At 48.4% G+C, this 20818-nt stretch overlaps 1 protein-coding gene across 1 annotated transcript; it reads right to left on the minus strand.

Annotated features, from left to right (window-relative positions):
- Window positions 1-7442: 7442 nt before the first annotated feature.
- LOC109781804 (110 kDa U5 small nuclear ribonucleoprotein component CLO) lies at window positions 7443-13151 on the minus strand. Its single transcript, XM_020340404.4, has 10 exons — window positions 12134-13151; window positions 10900-10968; window positions 9620-10813; window positions 9443-9541; window positions 9178-9336; window positions 8850-8935; window positions 8562-8760; window positions 8345-8455; window positions 8045-8251; window positions 7443-7954 (listed from the first exon to the last, which is right to left on the minus strand). The coding sequence occupies exons 1-10, from the start codon at window positions 12896-12898 to the stop codon at window positions 7859-7861; spliced, it is 2985 nt and encodes a 994-aa protein (XP_020195993.1). The 5' UTR covers window positions 12899-13151; the 3' UTR covers window positions 7443-7858.
- Window positions 13152-20818: the final 7667 nt, after the last annotated feature.

Raw genomic sequence — 20818 nt, forward strand, 5'->3', positions numbered from 1 at the left:
CACCCCAGTGCTCACCGCCCCGATCCCGCCGCCGCCCGGAGTGCCCTCCCTCGCCGGACAACCTCGCCGGTGCCCCGTCGCCCTACGCCATCGCCACCTCGACCCCGTCGCCTCGCCTACTCACCTCCTCCTCGTCCCGAGTCGAGGCCCCCGTTCCGGCGCCGCGCCCTCGACCCCGTCGCCCCGCCGCACTCGTCGCCGGCGACCCGGACGCCGCCCCTTCCTCGTCCTCCTCTCCGAGCTCGCTGCCCCGTCCCTACGCACCCCGGTGAGGACCCCGGTCCTCCTCCCCATAGCCCGCTGCGCCACGCCGTCACCCCCTGCTGCCTGCGCCGCCGCCCGCCTCGGGCACGCGCTCGCCCCCCTCCCCCCCCCCCCCCCCGCGCGCTTGGGCTTCCCCGCTGCTCGCCTCGGGCCTCTGTCGCGGCACCTCCCCTAGTCGCCGCCCGGCTCCCCTCCGCCCCGCCGCGTTTGCTCCGGCCGGCCATGCCCGCCGGGCCGCGCCGACTCCGCCCACCGTTGCCACGGCTCGCCCCCATCGCGCCTCGCCGGCGCGCGCTGGTGCGTCCCCTCGCCCGTGGCCTCGGGCATGGGCGCCCACGGCCACACCCGTGCGCCTGCGCCCGTAACCCCGCGTGCCCGCTAAGGCCCCTGGCCCAATGACAGCCGGGGCCCACGCACAGAACGGTTCGAAAAAAAGGAAAATAATAATAATAATAATAATAAATTTAATTAATTAATTAACTAAATTAATTGAGTTAATTAATCCTATTTAATTGATCTAATTAACCTATAAGTTTAATTAGACAGTAATTCGTTTAACCTAAACCCTAATTAACCTAACAGTGTATGACAGGTGGGTCCCACTGGGCCCAGACGTCAGTTTGACCAGTCAACACCTCTGTTGACTGCTGACGTCATGATGACGTCAGCAAACACTGTTCTGGATAATGTTGATTTAAATTAATTAAATAAATTCTAGAAAATGATTAAATCTTTAGAAAATCATATAAAATAATCCGTATCGGATGAAATTACTTTCTACATGAAAGTTGCTCAGAACGACGAGACAAATCTGGATACGCAGCTCGTTCGTCCGCCACACATCCCTAGATAGCAAACTCGCAACTTTTCCCCTCCGATTCATCTGTCCGAAAATGCGAAACCCCGGGAATACTTTCCCGGATGTTTCCCCCTTCGCCGGTATCACTTACCACCGCGTTAGGGCTTACCTAGCACCGCGTATTGCCTCGTTATGTTTTGTGATGCTTTGTTTGCTCCGTATTTACTGTTTCTTCCCCCCTCTTCTTCTCCGGTAGACCCCGAGACCGGCGCTGAGACCACCGAGTACGACTACGTCACCGACGACCCTTCTCCCTGTACAACAGAGCTTCCAGGCAAGCCCCCCCCTTGATCACCAGATATCGCCTATTCTTCTCTATACTGCTTGCATTAGAGTAGTGTAGCATGTTACTGCTTTCCGTTAATCCTATCCTGATGCATAGCCTGTCATTGTTGCTACAATTGTTACCCTTACCTGCTATCCTACTGCTTAGTATAGGATGCTACTGTTCCATCAGTGGCCCTACATTCTTGTCCGTCTGCCATGCTATACTACTGGGCCGTGATCACTGCGGGAGGTGATCACGGGTATATACTATATACTTTATACATGATACATGTGGTGACTAAAGTCGGGTCGGCTCGAGGAGTACCCGCAAGTGATTCTGATGAGGGGGCTGAAAGGACAGGTGGTTCCATCCCGGTAGAGGTGGGCCTGGGTTCCTGACGGCCCCCGACTGTTACTTTGTGGCGGAGCGACAGGGCAGGTTGAGACCACCTAGGAGAGAGGTGGGCCTGGCCCTGGTCGGCGTTCGCGGATACTTAACACGCTTAACGAGATCTTGGTATTTGATCTGAGTCTGGCCATTTGGTCTATACGCACTAACCTACTACGCGGGAACAGTTATGGGCACTCGACATCGTGGTATCAGCCGAAGCTCTTCTTGACGTCTGCAACGGAGCGGCGCGCCCCGGATTGGACTGGAACGCCTGCTAGGCTAGGTCTGCTTCCGGCCGCCCTCGCAACTTGCAGGTGTGCAATGGGCGATGGGCCCAGACCCCTGCGCGCATAGGATTTAGACCGGCGTGCTGACCTCTCTGTTGAGCCTAGGTGGGGCTGCGACGTGTTGATCTTACAAGGCCGGGCATGACCCAGGAAAGTGTGTCCGGCCAAATGGGATCAAGCGTGTTGGGTTATGTGGTGCACCCCTGCAGGGAAGTTTATCTATTCGAATAGTCGTGTCCCTCGTTAAAAGGACGACGCGGAGTTGTACCTTGACCTTATGACAACTAGAACTGGATACTTAATAAAACACACCCTTCCAAGTGCCAGATATAACCCGGTGATCGCTCTCTAACAGGGCGACGAGGAGGGGATCGCCGGGTAGGATTATGCTATGCGATGCTACTTGGAGGACTCCAATCTACTCTCTTCTACATGCTGCAAGATGGAGGCTGCCAGAAGCGTAGTCTTCGATAGGACTAGCTACCCGCCTCTTATTCTGGCATTCTGCAGTTCAGTCCACCGATATGGCCCTTTACACATATACCCATGCATATGTAGTGTAGCTCCTTGCTTGCGAGTACTTTGGATGAGTACTCACGGTTGCTTTTCTCCCTCTTTTCCCCTTTCTATACCTGGTTGTCGCAACCAGATGCTGGAGTCCAGGAGCTATAGATCCCAAGGATGATTCTACATGGAGTTCGGCTTCGAGGAGTAGTTAGGAGGTCCCAGGCAGGAGGCCTTGCCTTTTTGATCGTTGCTACTTTTGTGCTAGCCTTCTTAAGGCAAACTTGTTTAACTTATGTCTGTACTCAGATATTGTTGCTTCCGCTGACTCGTCTATGATCGAGCACTTGTATTCGAGCCCTCGAGGCCCCTGGCTTGTATTATGATGCTTGTATGACTTATTTATGTTGTAGAGTTGTGTTGTGGTATCTTCCCGTGAGTCCCTGATCTTGATCGTACACATTTGCGTGCATGATTAGTGTACGATTGAATCGGGGGCGTCACATGAACGTACAGCTTATCACACCCGATCATCACGTGGTGTCTCGGCACGACGAACTATAGCAACGGTGCATACTCAGGGAGAACACTTGTACCTTGAAATTTAGTGAGAGATCATCTTATAATGCCACCGCCGAACTTAGCAAAATAAGATGCATAAAGGATAAACATCACATGCAATCAATATAAGTGATATGATATGGCCATCATCATCTTGTGCCTTTGATCTCCATCTCCAAAGCACCGTCATGATCACCATCATCACCGGCTTTGACACATTGATCTCCATCGAAGCATCGTTGTCGCCTCGCCAACTATTGCTTCTACGACTATCGCTACCACTTAGTGATAAATTAAAGCAATTACATGGCGATTGCATTTCATACAATAAACCGACAACCATATGGCTCCTGCCAGTTGCCGATAACTGTGTTACAAAACATGATCATCTCATGCAACAATTTATATAATGACGTCTTGACCATATCACATCACAACATGCCCTGCAAAAACAAGTTAGACGTCCTCTACTTTGTTGTTGCAAGTTTTACGTGGCTGCTATGGGCTTAGAAGAACCGTTCTTACCTATGCATCAAAACCACGATTTTTCAAGTTTGTTGTTTTAACCTTCAACAAGGACCGGGCGTAGTCACACTCGATTCAACTAAAGTTGGAGAAACAGACACCCACTAGCCACATGTGTGCGAAGCACGGCGGTAGAACCAGTCTCATGAACGCGGTCATGTAATGTCGGTCTGGGCTGCTTCATCCAACAATACCGCCGAATCAAAGTATGACATGCTGGTAAGCAGTATAACTATTATCGCCCACAACTCTTTGTGTTCAACTCGTGCATATAACATCTACGCATAGACCTGGCTCGGATGCCACTATTGGGGAACGTAGTATTTCAAAAAAAATCCTACGATCACGCAAGATCTATCTAGGAGAAGCATAGCAATGAGCGGGAAGAGTGTGTCCACGTACCCTCGTAGACCGAAAGCGGAAGCATTTAGTAACGCGGTTGATGTAGTCGAACGTATTCGCGATCCAACCGATCAAGTACCAAACGCACGGCACCTCCGTGATCTGCACACGTTCAGCTCGGTGACGTCCCTCGAACTTCTAGATCCAGCTAAGGTCGAGGGAGAGTTTCGTCAGCACGACGGCGTGTTGACGGTGATCATGAAGTTACCGATGCAGGGCTTCGCCTAAGCTCTACAACGATATGACCGAGGTGGAAATATGTGGAGGGGGGCACCGCACACGGCTAAACAATCAACTTGTGTGTCTATGGGGTGCCCCCCTCCCCCGTATATAAAGGAGGGGAGGAGGGGGCCGGCCGGCCTCATGGTGGGCCCCCAAGTGGGGATTCCTACTCCTACTAGGAGTAGGTTTCCCCCCTTTCCTAGTCCAACTAGGAGGGGGAGGAAGGGGAAGAAGGGAGGAAGGAAAGGGGGGCCAGCCCCCCTCCCAATTCGGATTGGGCTTGGAGGGCGCCCCACCTCTTGGCTGCCTCCTCTCTCTTCCACTAAAGCCCATGTAGGCCCATTAAGCCCCCGGGGGGTTCCGGCAACCCCCCGGTACTCCGGTAAATGCCCGAACTCATCCGAAACCATTCCGTGTCCAAACATAACCTTCCAATATATCAATCTTCATGTCTCAACCATTTCGAGACTCCTCGTCATGTCCGTGATCACATCCGGGACTCCGAACTACCTTCGGTACATAAAAACACATAAACTCATAATACCGATCGTCATCGAACGTTAAGCGTGCGGACCCTACGGGTTCGAGAACTATGTAGACATGACCGAGACTCATCTCCGGTCAATAACCAATAGCGGAACATGGATGCCTATATTGGTTCCTACATATTCTACGAAGATCTTTATCGGTCAAACCGCACAACAACATACGTTGTCCCCTTTGTCATCGGTATGTTACTTGCCCGAGATTCGATCATCGGTATCATCATACCTAGTTCAATCTCGTTACCGGCAAGTCTCTTTACTCGTTCTGTAATGCAATATCCCGCAACTAACTCATTAGTGACATTGCTTGCAAGGCTTATAGTGATGTGCATTACCGAGAGGGCCCAGAGATACCTCTCCGACAATCGGAGTGAAAAATCCTAATCTCTATCTATGCCAACTCAACAAACACCATCGGAGACACCTGTAGAGCATCTTTATAGTCACCTAGTTACGTTGTGACGTTTGATAGCACACTAAGTGGTCCTCCGATATTCGGGAGTTGCATAATCTCATAGTCATAGGAACATGTATAAGTCATGAAGAAAGCAATAGCAATAAACTAAACGATCAAAGTGCTAAGCTAACAGATGGGTCATGTCAATCACATCATTCTCTAATGATGTGATCCCGTTCATCAAATGACAACTCATGTCCATGGCTAGGAAACTTAACCATCTTTGATTAACGAGCTAGTCAAGTAGAGGCATACTAGTGACACTCTGTTTGTCTATGTATTCACACATGTACTAAGTTTTCGGTAATACAATTCTAGCATGAATAATAAACATTTATCATGATATAGGGAAATATAAATAACAACTTTATTATTGCCTCTAGGGCATATTTCCTTCACCACATCCCACCGGCTAAGGGCCTTCTCTCCTCCCCCCTCGACGCCGCATGAGGTTGGCGTCAGGCAAGGCCGCGGCGCAGCCAAGGACAGCGACTGCGGGACCTTTGCCGCTTCGATTCGCTTCGGAGGGTGTTGGATCTGGGGCGGCGGCCCCTCCGGTGAGGCTCCCCTGCTCGGCAGCGAGCAGCGGGGCTGGCGTGGTGCCGGTGATCTGGTTGGGCGGCTGACGAATTTCCGATGGACTTGGGCCTGGCGTGGCTGCTCTAGCGGTCGGCGGCACAAGATTTGGCCGTTGTCCTCTGCCCCGGCTCTATGTGCTTCTCTCCTGGCAGTTCCTAGTTGTGCCAGTGTGGCTAGTCGAGTCCCTGACTGCGGGCGAAGTGGTAGATGAGATCCAGATTGGGGGAAACCCCTTGGTCGGCTCTGGCCGGCCGCGCCAATGGCGACGCCCAAGGGCGCCGCTTTTCTTCTTGGAGAAGTTGGTATTGGTTTGCTCCTTCACTCCCACCTCCCTGCATCTCGTGTGAAAACCCTAACTCCGGTGGGCGGCGGCGGCGTCCTCGACGCCATGACCTTCCTGAAGGCGGCGCCTTGAGGGCTGAGTGGTGGTGGGCACTGTGTGGGTTCTGCGATAGTTGTTGTTGGTGTGTCCTTCTTCGTCCAAGCCTTTGCTTTTCCTCTGGCGTGCTCTAGTCGTGGGTTGTTTAGCGCGCCATGCTTTGGTAGATCTTCATCGGCACATTTGGCGTGTCCTAATCCGCTCCGTGGGACGCTTCGGCAGCTTCCATCCATCTTCATGGGATTTTCCGTTCTTCGACGGTGCGGCGCCTTGCGATCCAGGCGAGGAGGTAGTGGCCTCCTTCGGGGACGGAGCTGGACGGGTGTGTCTTGGCGAGGTCCTTAGTGTTTGGTGATGGCAGGCCTTGTTGGTGCTTCTTCATTCCTTCTACGGAGCTGGCTTTGCTTTTGTCCCTGCCTAGTCGCGTTGGAGGACCTCGACTTCTTCAGCTATGCATTCTGTTGTAAGATCCTTCCTGCGGGAAGTGTTCGAGGCTTTGTAAGCTGCTTTCCAGCGCCTCTGTATCTTGCCGCTTTTTGTTCTTTTTCTTTGTTGCATGTTGCAGTTGTATCCTGACCGGTTGAAGGCTTTGTTAATTTAAAGTCGGTCGAGGCTAGCGCCCTTCTCGAGCTCGGCGCATCTTTCTCTAAAAAGAGAAATATGCAAAATAGGAGCTTCAAAAGATGACGATGTTGCAAGGAATTGAGCGCGCGCGAGAGAGAGAGAAGTTGAGGCCTGGGAGAGAAACAAAGGAATCGAGGATCATGTTGCAGGATCAACAAGAAGAAGAGGATCAACAAACACAACGATGGAGGCGTTTGATTCATTCGTGTATCGCCTACGATTTGTTGTTGTTTTTGGCATGTGTTGAATTATTGAATTCTGATTTAGTTTGTTTTGTCAAATTGTAGAATTGACGTGTATGAAGATTTTCCATGTGTGTAGGTGGGGGGAGGGGGGGGGTGATTGTCCGGGTGGACAAGCATGTGACATAGATGAGAATTAGCAAGTTCGGTGTTTCATACATGATGAAAATTAATCCAGAAAGAAAACATATAAAGAACACAAACTTTGAAATCTAGCAAAAAGATCAAGTCTGACACAGCATGGACATGAAGATACACATACACCACCTCACAAGAGTTTACCACAAAGGCACATTACCTCCAGTAATCCATCCTGATAAAAACACGGATCAAATAAGCATGGCAAGAAACAGAACCATCTTCCAGAATCTTGAAAAGGTGCTCAGTGCTACAATGGTTGTAGTTTGTAAAGAAAGGATCAAACAAGAAAAGGCATCATCGTCCCTGGAGATGCCAGCGCCTATCAAAATTCAACACCAGTCTCAGCTCTCGATCGATGGTTTCAGTAACTGGTTAGATGACGTAGATGTTAGAGCGATAGTACATACATGACTACAGATGGTACTTGGTCTACAATGATCCGTTACAAATAATACTCAACCATCAAAACGCGGCAATTTGCATCTCCTTGAAGATCGCATCATGATAGCCCCATAAAAGTACAATTTGGATAAGAATTTGCGTCTCCTTCCAAGTGCTCCCAGTACAAAATGACAATGGACGATTGCAAGGGGCGCTTCCATCATCAAACTACATCATCAAGTGGATATCTGCAGTCTGTTGTGCCAGCTCGTTCATCATGGCCTCGTCAAAGAACTTGTTGATGCTAACATCCTCGCTCATGCCCTAGACAATGGGTGTGCATACAATTAGTTCTATAATCGGTTCAAAAGAGTATCGTTGTATGTACGTTCAGTATCTAGATGTATGTCTCACCTTCCTTCGCCTGGTCTTTACCATGAACTCACGGGCAAGGTGTTGGATAGGTGCCGGTTCCAGAGGCCGGAGGACAATGCCCTTGTCAAGAGGATCGCCAGGAACAATTGCCCAGTGATCAAACACCGACACACAAAATGCTTGTCCCTGTGTATGGTATCTGAGATCTGTCTCAAACCCAAAAGACTCTATGACAGGTAAAAATGCCTGAAAAATGTAGAAATAACCACCATCAGCAAGAGTCATGCAGGTCTTAAGCAAGGTAAAAAAATAGGCTTGATCAGAGAACACATTTCTTACCTTAACAACGTATACTGGAGTGCCTGGCTTGGGTACATCGGCTGTCACATGGCCACGTCGCCGCGACAGGACCGTATATATAGCAGACACACAGTCAATTGGAGTTTGGATCTGCCAATGCCAAATGCATGCATTTGTCAGATCAGGTCATCAAATATACGCGTTCTAGATAGTGATGATTAGTCTATGTACAAGAACCATGATTCCCATGACTAACCTCAATATAATAAACAGGCTCCATTAGTCGAGGATTAGCCATTAGAAACGCTGAGTAGACAACCCGACGAGCTGTGGGGATTATTTGGCCACCTCCACGGTGCAATGGTTCTGGAGCGATATTTGCATTTAAGATCTTGAACTTCACATTCCTAATTGGTTCATCACACAAGGGGCCTTCTCTAGCCCCCCACTGAAACCTGAGGTTAGGGCAGTAAATAAAATGGTTAAGAAAGGCACTGACAAAGATTCCAAAGGAAATTTGAATTAACAGAACAGAGTGCCCTACCCTTGAACAATTGAATCTTTGACTGCATTCAGCAAATTCTTATCCACCTCAACCGAAAGAGAGTCATCCAATAGAATGTTAGGACCCTGTGTGTCAAAGTATGATACGTTCAGTCCACAAAGTGGAAAATATAATATGGATGAAACGAACTGATGGTCTGCTGGAAAGTTTGTGGCACGTGACCAACTCAACATCAACTGGAAACATTTAATCAGTAGGCTGGAGGGACTCATACAACTCTAATAACAGATGAGAGAGCCCAACCAATAAAATCAAATTTGCTACATGCCTACACAATGGCAGGTCAGTAAGCAGTTTGCCATCTTACCTGCTTGTCAGGTCCAAAAGCCCATATTGACCTTGCTGCAAGCACATCCCACTGGTAGCGTTGGCGAAAGAAGTCGGTGACTTCTTTCTGCCTCGAGTCAAGGCTTACGAGGCCATTCTCTATATCTTCTGCCAAGCCCTTCTCTAGTGGTTCAGCTAACTGCATGTTTCCACAGACAAAGAAAGCCGCAATTAGTTGACCATGTGTGTTTGTTTACCATGATGAAGAAAGATGGGCACAAGAAAAGCCAAAAAAAAAATCTAACCATGGTAATTTTGTTCCTCTTGTTGGGTGTTTCAGCAAAACATTTCATAGAGGAAGTATCAACAACTGTTTCACAAAATGTCACAACTGGATCTGCAACCTGTGTACAAACAAAGCAGCAAAGTAAAAATCTGCTTCAAAAAAGAAGGAAAAGTAGACCAAGTGCATTGATTTATACCTTCACTTCTACCTCAGAGTAAAGCTCTCTGAGGTCCTTCATTATAGAATCTAGATATAGCTCACCAGTCCCAAGTATAGTGTGTTCTCCTGACTCTTCTACCTTAGTAATAGCAAGAGGGTAGCTCTTGCTAATTTTACGTAGACCTTCCACCATTTTAGGTAGCTCACTCGGGTTAAGAGGCTCAGCTGCTATCTTCACAACAGGTAAGGTATTGAAGCGTAGAGGTCTAAATATGTACACATCTTCATCCATGTTCATAGGACATATGGTTGCAGTTTTCATGATTGATGCATCCACACCTTCAATAAGAACCCAAGAACCAGCGGGGGCATTACTTATTGGAACACGGTACCGTGCCTGATAGACCCACAGCTTGGTGACCTCTTTGACAGTCATATCCTCTTCATCATCAGGGGAATAGCCTTCTCCAAGCACCCAAACTGTCTGACCAGTCTGTATTGTGCCACTATAAACTCGTCCAAAGGCATCAAAGACACTACAGTCAGGCTTAGGATACAGTTTTGTAACATTGACCATAAGAGGACCATGGGAATCACATTTCTTCATTGCATCCACAATGGAGGAATCTTGTTGACCGGTGTATATGTGTTCTATTTTCCTTGCAGCACCATCCTTCACATTGGGGATGTTTTTCACTAACATGTCAGTAAAACCAGTAGCAGTGCCAAAAATTGAGCGGCAAGCAAGTCTCAGCAAAGGCCTAACATTAAGCTTGTAAGCTGCATTGCTCAGTGTCACACCCAAGTCAGCGAGAGTTATTTCAAGAATTTTCTGTTGCTCTCCAACAACCTGACTATAGATTTTATACAGAGGCTCAAGGATGAACTCAATGAATGACCTATTAGCACCTGCTGCTGGCGGCTTCTTTTTGAAGGTTCTGGAGTTATGGTCATAATACAAATCTCCCCATAGACGAGATGCAAATTTCTCATGGTCAAACTGAATCCCATGAATCTTCAAATAAAGATGCGCAAACGATTGCAAGGTAAAAGACCAGCCAGCTGAACCACTCGCAAAGCAAACATTTCCAGCAGCAGGGTCTACCAGTTGAGTGCCACCTACTGTGGTAGAACAAGATGAGATTAGATCATTGATTGTGTCCAGTGTATGTCGTAGCTTAAAATACGCATCATTTGGGGGTAGCTTTAGCTCTGTTATCAGTCTGTCAACCTGTAAAACCACAAAGTGAGAGCATACGTCAGCTTCAGCTTGGAACCGAATTGTATTAGAAAAAAGTGGAGCCAGGCAAAATGTACCTTGTTAATCACAACAACGATGGGAAGTCTTTCTTGGATTGCATGACGAATCGCCCTCTCAGTGTTTACCTACTCATCAATGGAGATAAATAAATACAAATATATATAGATGTTCCAATAAAAAAGAAAATTAACTTCAGCAATTTAATTCGCCAAGCTACTCCTGTTATTGGCAAAATGAAAAAACTCCACACCACCAACTTATATTCTGCTTCTAGTGCATGTTGCATATTTGCAGTTTTTCATTTGAGTGAAAAGAGTAATGAAGGTCATTAGCTAATACAAGACGAACAAGCTGACAACAGATGTTTTGCTCATCAGGCCTGTTACTATGTTCTAATTTATGATAATCTGTGCTCCATTTTTAAGACAACATAACAGGCCCAATGACAAAACAATGCTGATAATTTCAAGAAAACAACACATTTTCAACATGCTACCTAGTGTGAACTCTATTGATTTCTCAATGCCTTTGTCATCAGCAGGTGCAGCTGTTAGTGTCCCAAATGCAGCACCAACAAACCACTTATATGTTCCAACTGAATAAAAGGTTAAGCTCACATAAACCAAGTTAAACTAAAGCATTATCTATTTGCCTTCAGAACTGTTAGACATGGGATAAAAATCGTCTGTTTAAACTTTAAAACATGCAGATCTCCTGCTCTTATATAGTGCTAACTAGTATATTTGTAGCTTCAGGCTTTCAGTCTCCTGTTCTTAAGCGCTAGGCAACGGCCAAACCAGTAGCTGGTAGTTTAGTCGTTGACATGCCCTAAATTAAATGTCTATATGCGAAATACACCCCTGACAGTCAAAACTGCACAACTGCCTAGGCAGCGCCTAGGATGCTTAAGCGTCTCTTAGGCACTAGGCAAAGGCTAGCCGCCTTGCATAAGCCTATCACTGTTTTGAACCAGCCATGTTATTCGCTGTATCCTTCAGATGCTTGGGTAAGATGTGGTTGTAATACTGATACACATATGTTTTATCCACTTCCAACAGAAATAGGGAAATAACTCATTCTTGAAAAGAATTCCAATGAAATTGTGAAGCTGTAAAGATGTATCCCTAGCAAATCTCTTGTCAAACTGAATTATGATGAATAACCCTTATCTAACATACAAAAAAGTCGCAACACTAATTTCAGTCTAATACTCCCTACTTCGATATAGTAAACAGAGTTCAACCCATCAATTGAGCAGAGATGTATAAAGCAATAGGATCAGTGAATTACCATGACGCCCTCAGCAGCATCGACAACAAGCACAGCCCCATCCGCTAGCCTGAGCGCAGCAGTCATCTCGTCGGAAAAATTGACATGCCCAGGCGTGTCCATGATATTGCAGAGATAGGACTTGCCATTCCCCGACTCGAGCACGAGTGACATGGGCACAGCCTTGATGGAGACCCTGCGCTCCTGCTCGTCCACCCGGGTGTCTGTGAACCGGATGTGGCGCTCGCCCTCGGAGTCGAACGTGTCCACCTCGTGGGTCTGCTCCACGAGCATGTCCATGAATACCGTCTTCCCGTGCTGCAGGTGGCCCACGAGCGCCACATTGCGGACCAGCAGCGGGTTGGAGGCGAGGCCGAGGATGAAATCGGTGGAGGCGTAGGTGGAGGTCGCGCCGGCGCGGGTGCCGACCTCGAACTTGACGACGCGGGGCGGCGCCACGATGGGCTTCTCGAGCGCCTGCTCGTCCTCGTCCATGACGAGCGCCTCGACGCCCGGGCCGTAGACCTCCTCGGCCGTGGGGTAGTACTTCTTGTCCTCGGCGAGGACGACGGCGTTCTGGGCGGCGTCGGCGTAGTCGTCGTCGTCGACATCCATGAGGGCGGCGGGGCGGCGGGAGTTGGGGGAGCCGGACGGGGAGCGCGCCGGGGAGGGGGAGCGGGACTGCGAGGGGGACGGGGAGGCGGCGGCGTCCGAGTCATCGGCGTCGGAGTCGGCGAGCTCCGGGCCGATGTAGTTGCCGAACTCGTCGTAGAGGCTGTCATCCATGGCGGCGGGATCGGCGGGGGCGGCGGCGGGCTAGGGTTTTGGGGGCCGCCGGAAGGGGGGCGCGGAGGTTTGGGATTTGGGGTGAGAGGGAAGAGGAGGGAGGCGGTCCAGCACAGCGGGGCAAAGTGAGGTCGAAACCGGCATACGCGAGGGCGAGGGTCCGGTCGTCTTTTGGATCGGGATCCTGCCGCTCAGCTCAGGAGACAGGAGCAAAGGAGCGGTGAAAACTGCGGGGATGACAAAGAACTGGGTCATTGCCATGTGGATTAGGCCTCCTTTGGTTTATAGGATAGAAACTAGCATAAATGCCCGTGTGTTGCAATGGAAGAAGAAAAAACATACTTCCTGAACCCAATAGCTCAAGACTCGTCCTCCTCCTCCTCCCACGACTGAAAAAATGTGTTGTGCAAAAACATAACCATGAAAGGAATTCGTAAGTGTACTGTAGGTGTGTGCAATTTAAATCACAGAAATATCTACATGGTCGCGAGTATCTCTTCACGTATTTGTTGACGTTGCTTAGTGATCCCCCAAAATATCGCACTATAATAAAAATAGTAAAGTCTTAGTACAACATTCTAGCTTCACTACGGAGGCAACAAAGATTTCCATGAACCAGTGTTGGCTAGGTTTAGGACTGGGTAGCATAGCACTATTTGTGTCCAATGATATTAGAAGCATTTTTTGCGGGGCAATGATATTAGAAGCATGTTTGCGGGGCAATGATATTAGAAGCATTGTACAAAGATCCTCCATCAGTGGCTAATGTATATAACAAAGTAAAGTGCGGAGTTTGTGTCGCACACAACAGGGAGTCCGACTGCTTGTGCTTTGGTGACCAAAATTATTTTTATTAGGAGCATTGGAATAGTTTGTGACGGGGGCTGGGGGCTAGCGTGTCGAGCAGAAAAATAAGAGCAAAGATTTGTTTTGTTCTCAGAAAAATATTGTACATGAATGAGTCCTGTTTATTGTAATTTAGACATAGTATTTTTTGTGCGCGTGTTAAACAATTCCAACATAATTTGCTTTTGAGTATAATTTGACGTCAACAATTTAGATATAAAAAGTAGTTCAACTTGCCTGATCCCGTTGCTACTATTGGTATTCCAATGCACGGAGACGTTAGTGCCATTATATCCCATTTGGAGACCCTCTCTTTCCTTTTTTAATTTTCTGTATTTTCCTTCCTTACCTTATTATGGGGGACAGCTTGCACTTTCCATTTTTTTCTCTGTCTAGAGATGAAATCCCTGCCCTCTTTCCTTCCTTATTCTGCCATACGACATGAAATCTCCCTCCTCTTTCCACATGAAATCCCCCGCCATCTTTCCTTCTTTATTTTTGTCTCTTTTATTCCTTATTATTCTGTCAAGAGACATGAAATCCCTCATCTTTCCTTCTTTATTTTTCTCTCTTTCCTTCTTTATTATGGAAGGACTTATTTCCTTCTTTAATGGTTCATGAGGTAGCTCCTTGGTACCGAGAAAACTCTTAGATGTATATAAATTACAAAGATTGAGTTTAAGGGAACGGTATGGGACTATTTAAAAGGTGGATCAACTGTCTAAATATAACACACCGTGGTTTAGAATTCGATTCAGCCCACCATCGAATACTTTTTTGCAACAGGCTGTGGGCCAGCTTAGCCCCGTTCGGTTGTGTGGCCTTCCTTCGGCAGGGTGGGCCAGAATAATGTGGCCTGGTGGCCCGAAAATCCTCCTGGCATGATAGACTAAGAAGGTAATCCTTGTTCTTAGTTGATATACAATGGGCTAGCTTAGTTGGTCGGTTGCTCTATGCACTTTTCTGGCAAGCTGCGTTCGAATCCTTAAAATATCAACTTTTGCTGTGTGGCCGTTTTTGAAAGAAGCGCCAGTAAAAAAAGAGAACAACGGTGAATCAACGCTTTAGTATCACCTCGCGTATATATTTTGAATTCAAACTAAAAGCGTAAATTCACGAAAAGAAAAGCGTATTGTGACGGTGAACCCGACAAAGTCAATCCGTGCTTTATTATTAGGGAAAGATATATAGCAAAAGGGCCCGTGCGTTGCAACGGGGTTCAAATCAAGCTACTGAGATCATATAATGTATAGCCCACCTTGTTTATTCAAAATCAAATAAAACTGACCACTGGTTGCACTTAACAATTATTCACGCTAATATAATACATTTAGTTGATGGCTTACATGAGACAAGCTTTAGAGACAACAGTTTATTCCAAAAATCTTAGTTTAAATTTAGCATTTGAAACTTCCATTATTCGTCGCATAAATACAAATTGTGACTCTGTTTTTGTTTGGGATTTTCATTTTAGACCAACAATACATTGACCATTAAATTAGAAATTGTTCTTCTGAAATTAGTATGACATGTGACTGCTCCAGCAGAATACATAAACCAATTTAATTTAAATAAGACAACAAACAATTACAAAAACAGGTGGGCTGCTTAGCCATGTAATCTACGATCTGCCTTGAGCTGTACTGCAACATGCTCGTGTGTTGCAACGGGAGAAATAAAATCATTGGCGTAATAATAATTGTTTAAGACACTCCATGGGTACATGCCCATCACTTCAATATGGTGAAGCACTAATAGCATAAGCAGTGAAAGCTTAATTTACAATTCAACTTTAATATTGCCAAAAATAGTTACTAAGACATGCATTATTTCATACATAGATTTATAGCTATAGTGTATCTACTGCTAGTGTCGATTTTTAGCATGTTAATTGTAGTCTTTGTGCACAAAATAAGAGAGTTTTTTACTATACAAAATCTCATTGATGACATTTTCAACAAAATTTCTGCATTTTCAAACCTTATTTTTGCTGGTACAATTTTAAATTGAGGAAATCTAAGGAGGCTAATAATTAATTTAGGTTACCTTAAATTCATTCTTTTTCTTAGAGATATTGAAAATTTATTTTGTCATTGTGAGTTTATTTAATTTTCTGACACAAAGTCTATTTTTTACATGATCTTGGTTGGTCATTGTACCCGAAATAGGATTATCTTTGTGGCAAAACAAAGACTCATGTGTATAGTTAGTTTTTTCATTAAGAGCAAGAGCGTCCTGTGCGTACGTGTACATCTACATTTTTTCTTCCCGCAAAAAAAATATACATCTACATTTTTTTGGGGTCGCGCTCATGCAGCTATAGCGGCAGTCTTCATCAGGTACCATGAAGATTGTCTTCGTCAGGGAAGACCCAATCCAATCCACCTCCACGTCTCAACAGCGCAACGACCGCATGCCACAGCTCCCGCGTCCCGCACCGCCGGCTAGCAGCGCCTGCCGCGCCCTTGCGTCAGGTTGCAAGATGGACGGGTCATCCCGCCGCTCCGCCGTCAAACAAAAACCCGCAAAGCTGCCACAGGGCTGACTGCATCATCACAAACGGGTTCAAGCGGACACGCCGCATTGTCCGGTGGGCGTCGCAATATTCCGCGTATGCTCCGTCCAATGAAAATACGGAGTAACTCGTACTACCAGCCTACTCTCTCTGATCGGGAGAATCCACAAGCAGCTATCAAGCAAACTCTTCGTCACCGGTTCAACGATTCAACTTGATTGCATGGAGTTAAACCGTATACAACGCTGGCCGTCGATGTCTTGTCAGGCGTCAGTACATCCCCTGTCCATCCTCAACAGGATCACATACCACTACCAGATTCAGATGGCCACCATGTACGCCTTCGCCGACGCCGGCTCCGCCGCCATCGAGAAGGGCCGCGCGGCTATGCTCGCACAGTACTGCGCCTTTGCAGGCCAGCTCCTCAAGTGTCCCGGCAACGTGCCGGTGTGGGGTCCTAAACGACCGCAGCGTGCGTGCGCTCTTCCAGTCCTCAGTACGTGCCCAACCGCAAAGTCTGCGGCTGTCCGCGACATGGAAAGAGAGAAGCTGGTGGCGGACTGTGCTGCTGGTACTTGAGTTCCTCTGCTCTGTGTTGTGTTCGTCGCCAACAGCACCAGCGTCCAGCACCCCGCCGACCGACGAACCCCGCCATCCGCCGCGTCCGGAGCTGGCCTCTACTCTGGATCTGTCGTCCCCATCAACACAAGCCACCGCACCCTCCTGATCCCCAGTCCCGATGTGCAACCGCCGCCGACATAGTCTACCTCGATCACCGTCCCGGCCCCTCCCTGCCCGCCTCTATGTGGTGTGTTCATCGCCGGCAGCACGAGCACCCTGCCGGCTGCCGACCGTCGAATCCCGCCATCCGCCGCGTCTGGATTGTCCCCTCCTTGCCTCTATGTTATCTTTTCTTTCTTTTTGAGTGGGATTTATCGGGTCTCTCTTGGCTGATTTTATTTAAAGAAGCGATATGGGACTAATAGAAATCGAATCTCATGCTATCATAGTACCGTGCGGCTGGCTACTTCCCCATAGATGGAAGCCGAGGTTGGGAGTTTGATTCACAAGTGGATTGGATTAGTTTTCATTCTTTTTCCGCCCTGACGGTGGCAGGAGCCGGCCATCAGGAATCGTTTTTCCATCTTGACGATGTGGCCGAGGCAGCGTGCGGAACATCAGGTTGAGGCCCAGCCTGTTGGGCGCGTAGCGGCCTTCGGACTAAATTTTCTTAGACGATGGATAAAAATTCCATAAAATTAGTACCACCTCGTTTATATTACGATTTTGTCTATACAAATCGTAAAAGCGTATTATGACATGAGAAGAAAGCGTATTATGACGGTGAACCCGACAAAGTCAATCCGTGCTTTATTATAGGGATAGATAACTAGCAAAAATGCTCGTGCATTGCAACGGTAGAAAATATAATAGACTTTCCTAGCATGGACTAAATAGAAAGTATTATTTAATTTATTATCCACATCGGTTCTTCCCAAGGCGACGAAGAATTATTCTTTCAACCATTCTGCTTTTGCCAAATGGTTAACAAATATATGTAGTTTTGTTTGCGGCTTTCCGAGTTTCATTCTCAGCTCCATTTTTTCAGGTTCAATCCACCAATGATGGTGTATTGGAGAAGTGATGTCAACGATAGGCATTCAGTTCATGGTGACGGTGACAGAGCATCGTAGACTGGACGAACTTGAGGCTCACTAATCTAAACTCATACGGAAGAGGCTAACAATGTGACATGGAAGTTTACATAGGAGTGACATTTGACCGTGTCGAGGTGATGCTGCAGCTTGCAACATCCGTTTCACGTCCGTGGCTAGCATGGGTTGTGGTGGGTGCATCCAACAATAACAATAAGACCCAAGGACAACATGTAGGAGGTTTGTGGCATCTACATGATTATATTGGAGCGAGTAATTAGAAAATTTCAACCGAGCATGACATAGTCTTGCGGCGGTTGCTATAAATTGAACGGTGAAATTCATCATTCAAGAAGTATGATTCAAGCTCTTCTTTATTTAATGTACTATAATTCATGATGCGGTTCTGATTGTCAGTTGGTTCGGCTAAAGAAACTTTGATGCCTCGGGGGTGATGAAGGCCTCCGTTGGTAACTTCGGGCATTATAGAAAGGCCGCTGCTAGGCGTAAGCCGGCTGATTTTAGAAAAGATCAGCCGCCTGTGAAGCCGTCCGATTCAGGTGTGTGTTGCCGTCAGATCAGGTTCGCGCAGCGCGTCATCTCTTCTCCCATTGCATCCTCATGCAGCGCCACATCCACCTGGCCTATGCTCCCAACGCAGCACCGGAGAACCAGCGATGCTCCATCGCATCCATCGATGCTACATCAAAGCACCGCAGCAGCCGACGAGCGCCGCGCTGAAGCACCGGCAACCTCTTTGCAAGGTCGCGAGCGCTGCATTGCAGCTCCGACAGCACCGACAGCCGCCGTGCAAAGCTTCTCCAGCGCATTGCACCTCCAACGGTGTCGTGACTGCTGCAACGCAGCTTCGGCATCGTCGTGACCGGAGCTCCGGCAGTGCCGGCGGTCGCCGTGCAAAGCTGCTCCGCTGCATCGCAGCTCCGGCGGTGTCGCGACTACTGCAACGCAGCTCTGGCGTCGTCATGGTCGCGACATCGCAGCTCCGGCGGTGTAGCTACTGCTGCAATGCAGCTCCGGCGTCGTCGCGGTCGCGACATCGCAGCTCCGGCGTCGTAGCGGCCGCTGCAATGCAACTCCGGCAGTGCTGACGAGCATCGCAGCACCAACAGCCGGTGGCAAGCGCGGCATTGGAGCACCGATGAAACTCTGCAGCATCATGGCCGCTGCATCACAGCTCCCGACAGCGTCGACGAGGCTGCATCGCAGTACAAGAAACGCCGGCAAGCGCTGCATGGGAGCAGCGGCGCCTCTGTTGCGTTGCGAGTGCTGTGACGGAGCGTCGGCAGCCGCTGACGAGCGATGCAATGCAAAACGGCCTCCGCTTGTTGCATCATCGGTTTGAGTGGCTAGGGAGCTTGAGCAACATCGCTCATGGCGGATGTAAGGGCATATTTATCCCTAAGGTGTTTTGGTGATTGATGACAATGCTTTTGCGAACTAATCGTGTGCGTTGAGTGTTTTTCAGAGATTCATTCTTTTGGGCACGAGACGATATCCTCCCCTCGGAACTTAAAGCGAAGACGGTGTAGTCCTTTCGGATTAGTTTGGTGGACTAGTTTCATAGGGATCACCGTACTATCAAGAGGGGGTCCGCTTTGGAAAGGCTAGGGCGGAATCATCACGTACACTTCCTTTGCCCCTCCCTCCGAGCCTTTCCGTTTCGTTGATGGGCTTGGATTCTCCTTTCTTTGTGCCCTCTCTGGTCCCAGCGGTAGTACCGCGGGCCAGAGCGGTAGTACAGCTTGGGTGGTACAAGCGGTAGTACCGCTCCGGAGCGGTAGTACCGCCCAGAGCAGTAGTACCGCTAGTAGCTCCGTGTGTGTGCTATCTCTGGTCCCAGCGGTAGTACCGCGGGACGGAGCGGTAGTACCGCTTGGGTGCCACAAGCGGTAGTACCGCTCTGGGCGCGGTAGTACCGCTCCAGAGCAGTAGTACCGCTGGTGGCCCCAAGCCGTAGTACCGCTCTGGTCTCGTGCTAGTACCGCCTCGATTCGAGGGCTCATTTTTCGTGTCGGGTTTTACGGTACTGGCCGTGGTTGTGGGGGGCCGTAGTACCGCTCCTGTGCGGTAGTACCGCCCTCCCTCCGCGGTAGTACCGCTGTGGACCAAGCGGTAGTACCACGCTTTTGGGCGGTAGTACCGCTTAGTGTTGCAAGCGGTAGTACCGCTGGCACAGCGGTACTACCGCTCTCTTCGGGGCAGAGGGGGGGTAACGGTTGGTTTGTTCCCCCCACTATATAAAGGGGTCTTCTTCCCCAAAGTTGACTTACCTCTTCCCCCAAAAGCTCCATTGTTGCTCCAAGCTCCATTTTCGCCCGATCTCTCTCCCTAGCCAATCAAACTTGTTGATTTGCTCGGGATTGGTTGAGAAGGCCACGATCTACACTTCCACCAAGAGAAATTTGATTCCCCCACTTATCCCTAGCGGATCTTGTTACTCTTGGGTGTTTGAGCACCCTAGACGGTTGAGGTCACCGCGAAGCCATAGTCCATTGTGGTGAAGCTTTGTGGTGTCGTTGGGAGCCTCCAATTAAGTTGTGGAGATTGCCCCAACCTTGTTTGTAAAGGTTCGATCGCCGCCTTCAAGGGCACCAATAGTGGAATCACGGCATCTCGCATTGTGTGAGGGCGTGAGGAGAATACGGTGGCCCTAGTGGCTTCTTGGGGAGCATTGTGCCTCCACACCGCTCCAACGGAGACGTACTTCCCTTCAAAAGGAAGGAACTTCGATAACACATCCTCGTCTCCACCGGCTCCACTCTTGGTTATCTTGTTCCTTTACTTTCGCTAGTTTACTTGTGTTGTTTCTCTTACTTACTTGCGTGCTTGTTGTCGTTGCATCATATAGGTTGCTCACTTAGTTGCATATCTAGACAACCTATT

Source organism: Aegilops tauschii, chromosome 7, assembly GCF_002575655.3.
Source record: "Aegilops tauschii subsp. strangulata cultivar AL8/78 chromosome 7, Aet v6.0, whole genome shotgun sequence".
Lineage (NCBI taxonomy): Eukaryota > Viridiplantae > Streptophyta > Magnoliopsida > Poales > Poaceae > Aegilops > Aegilops tauschii.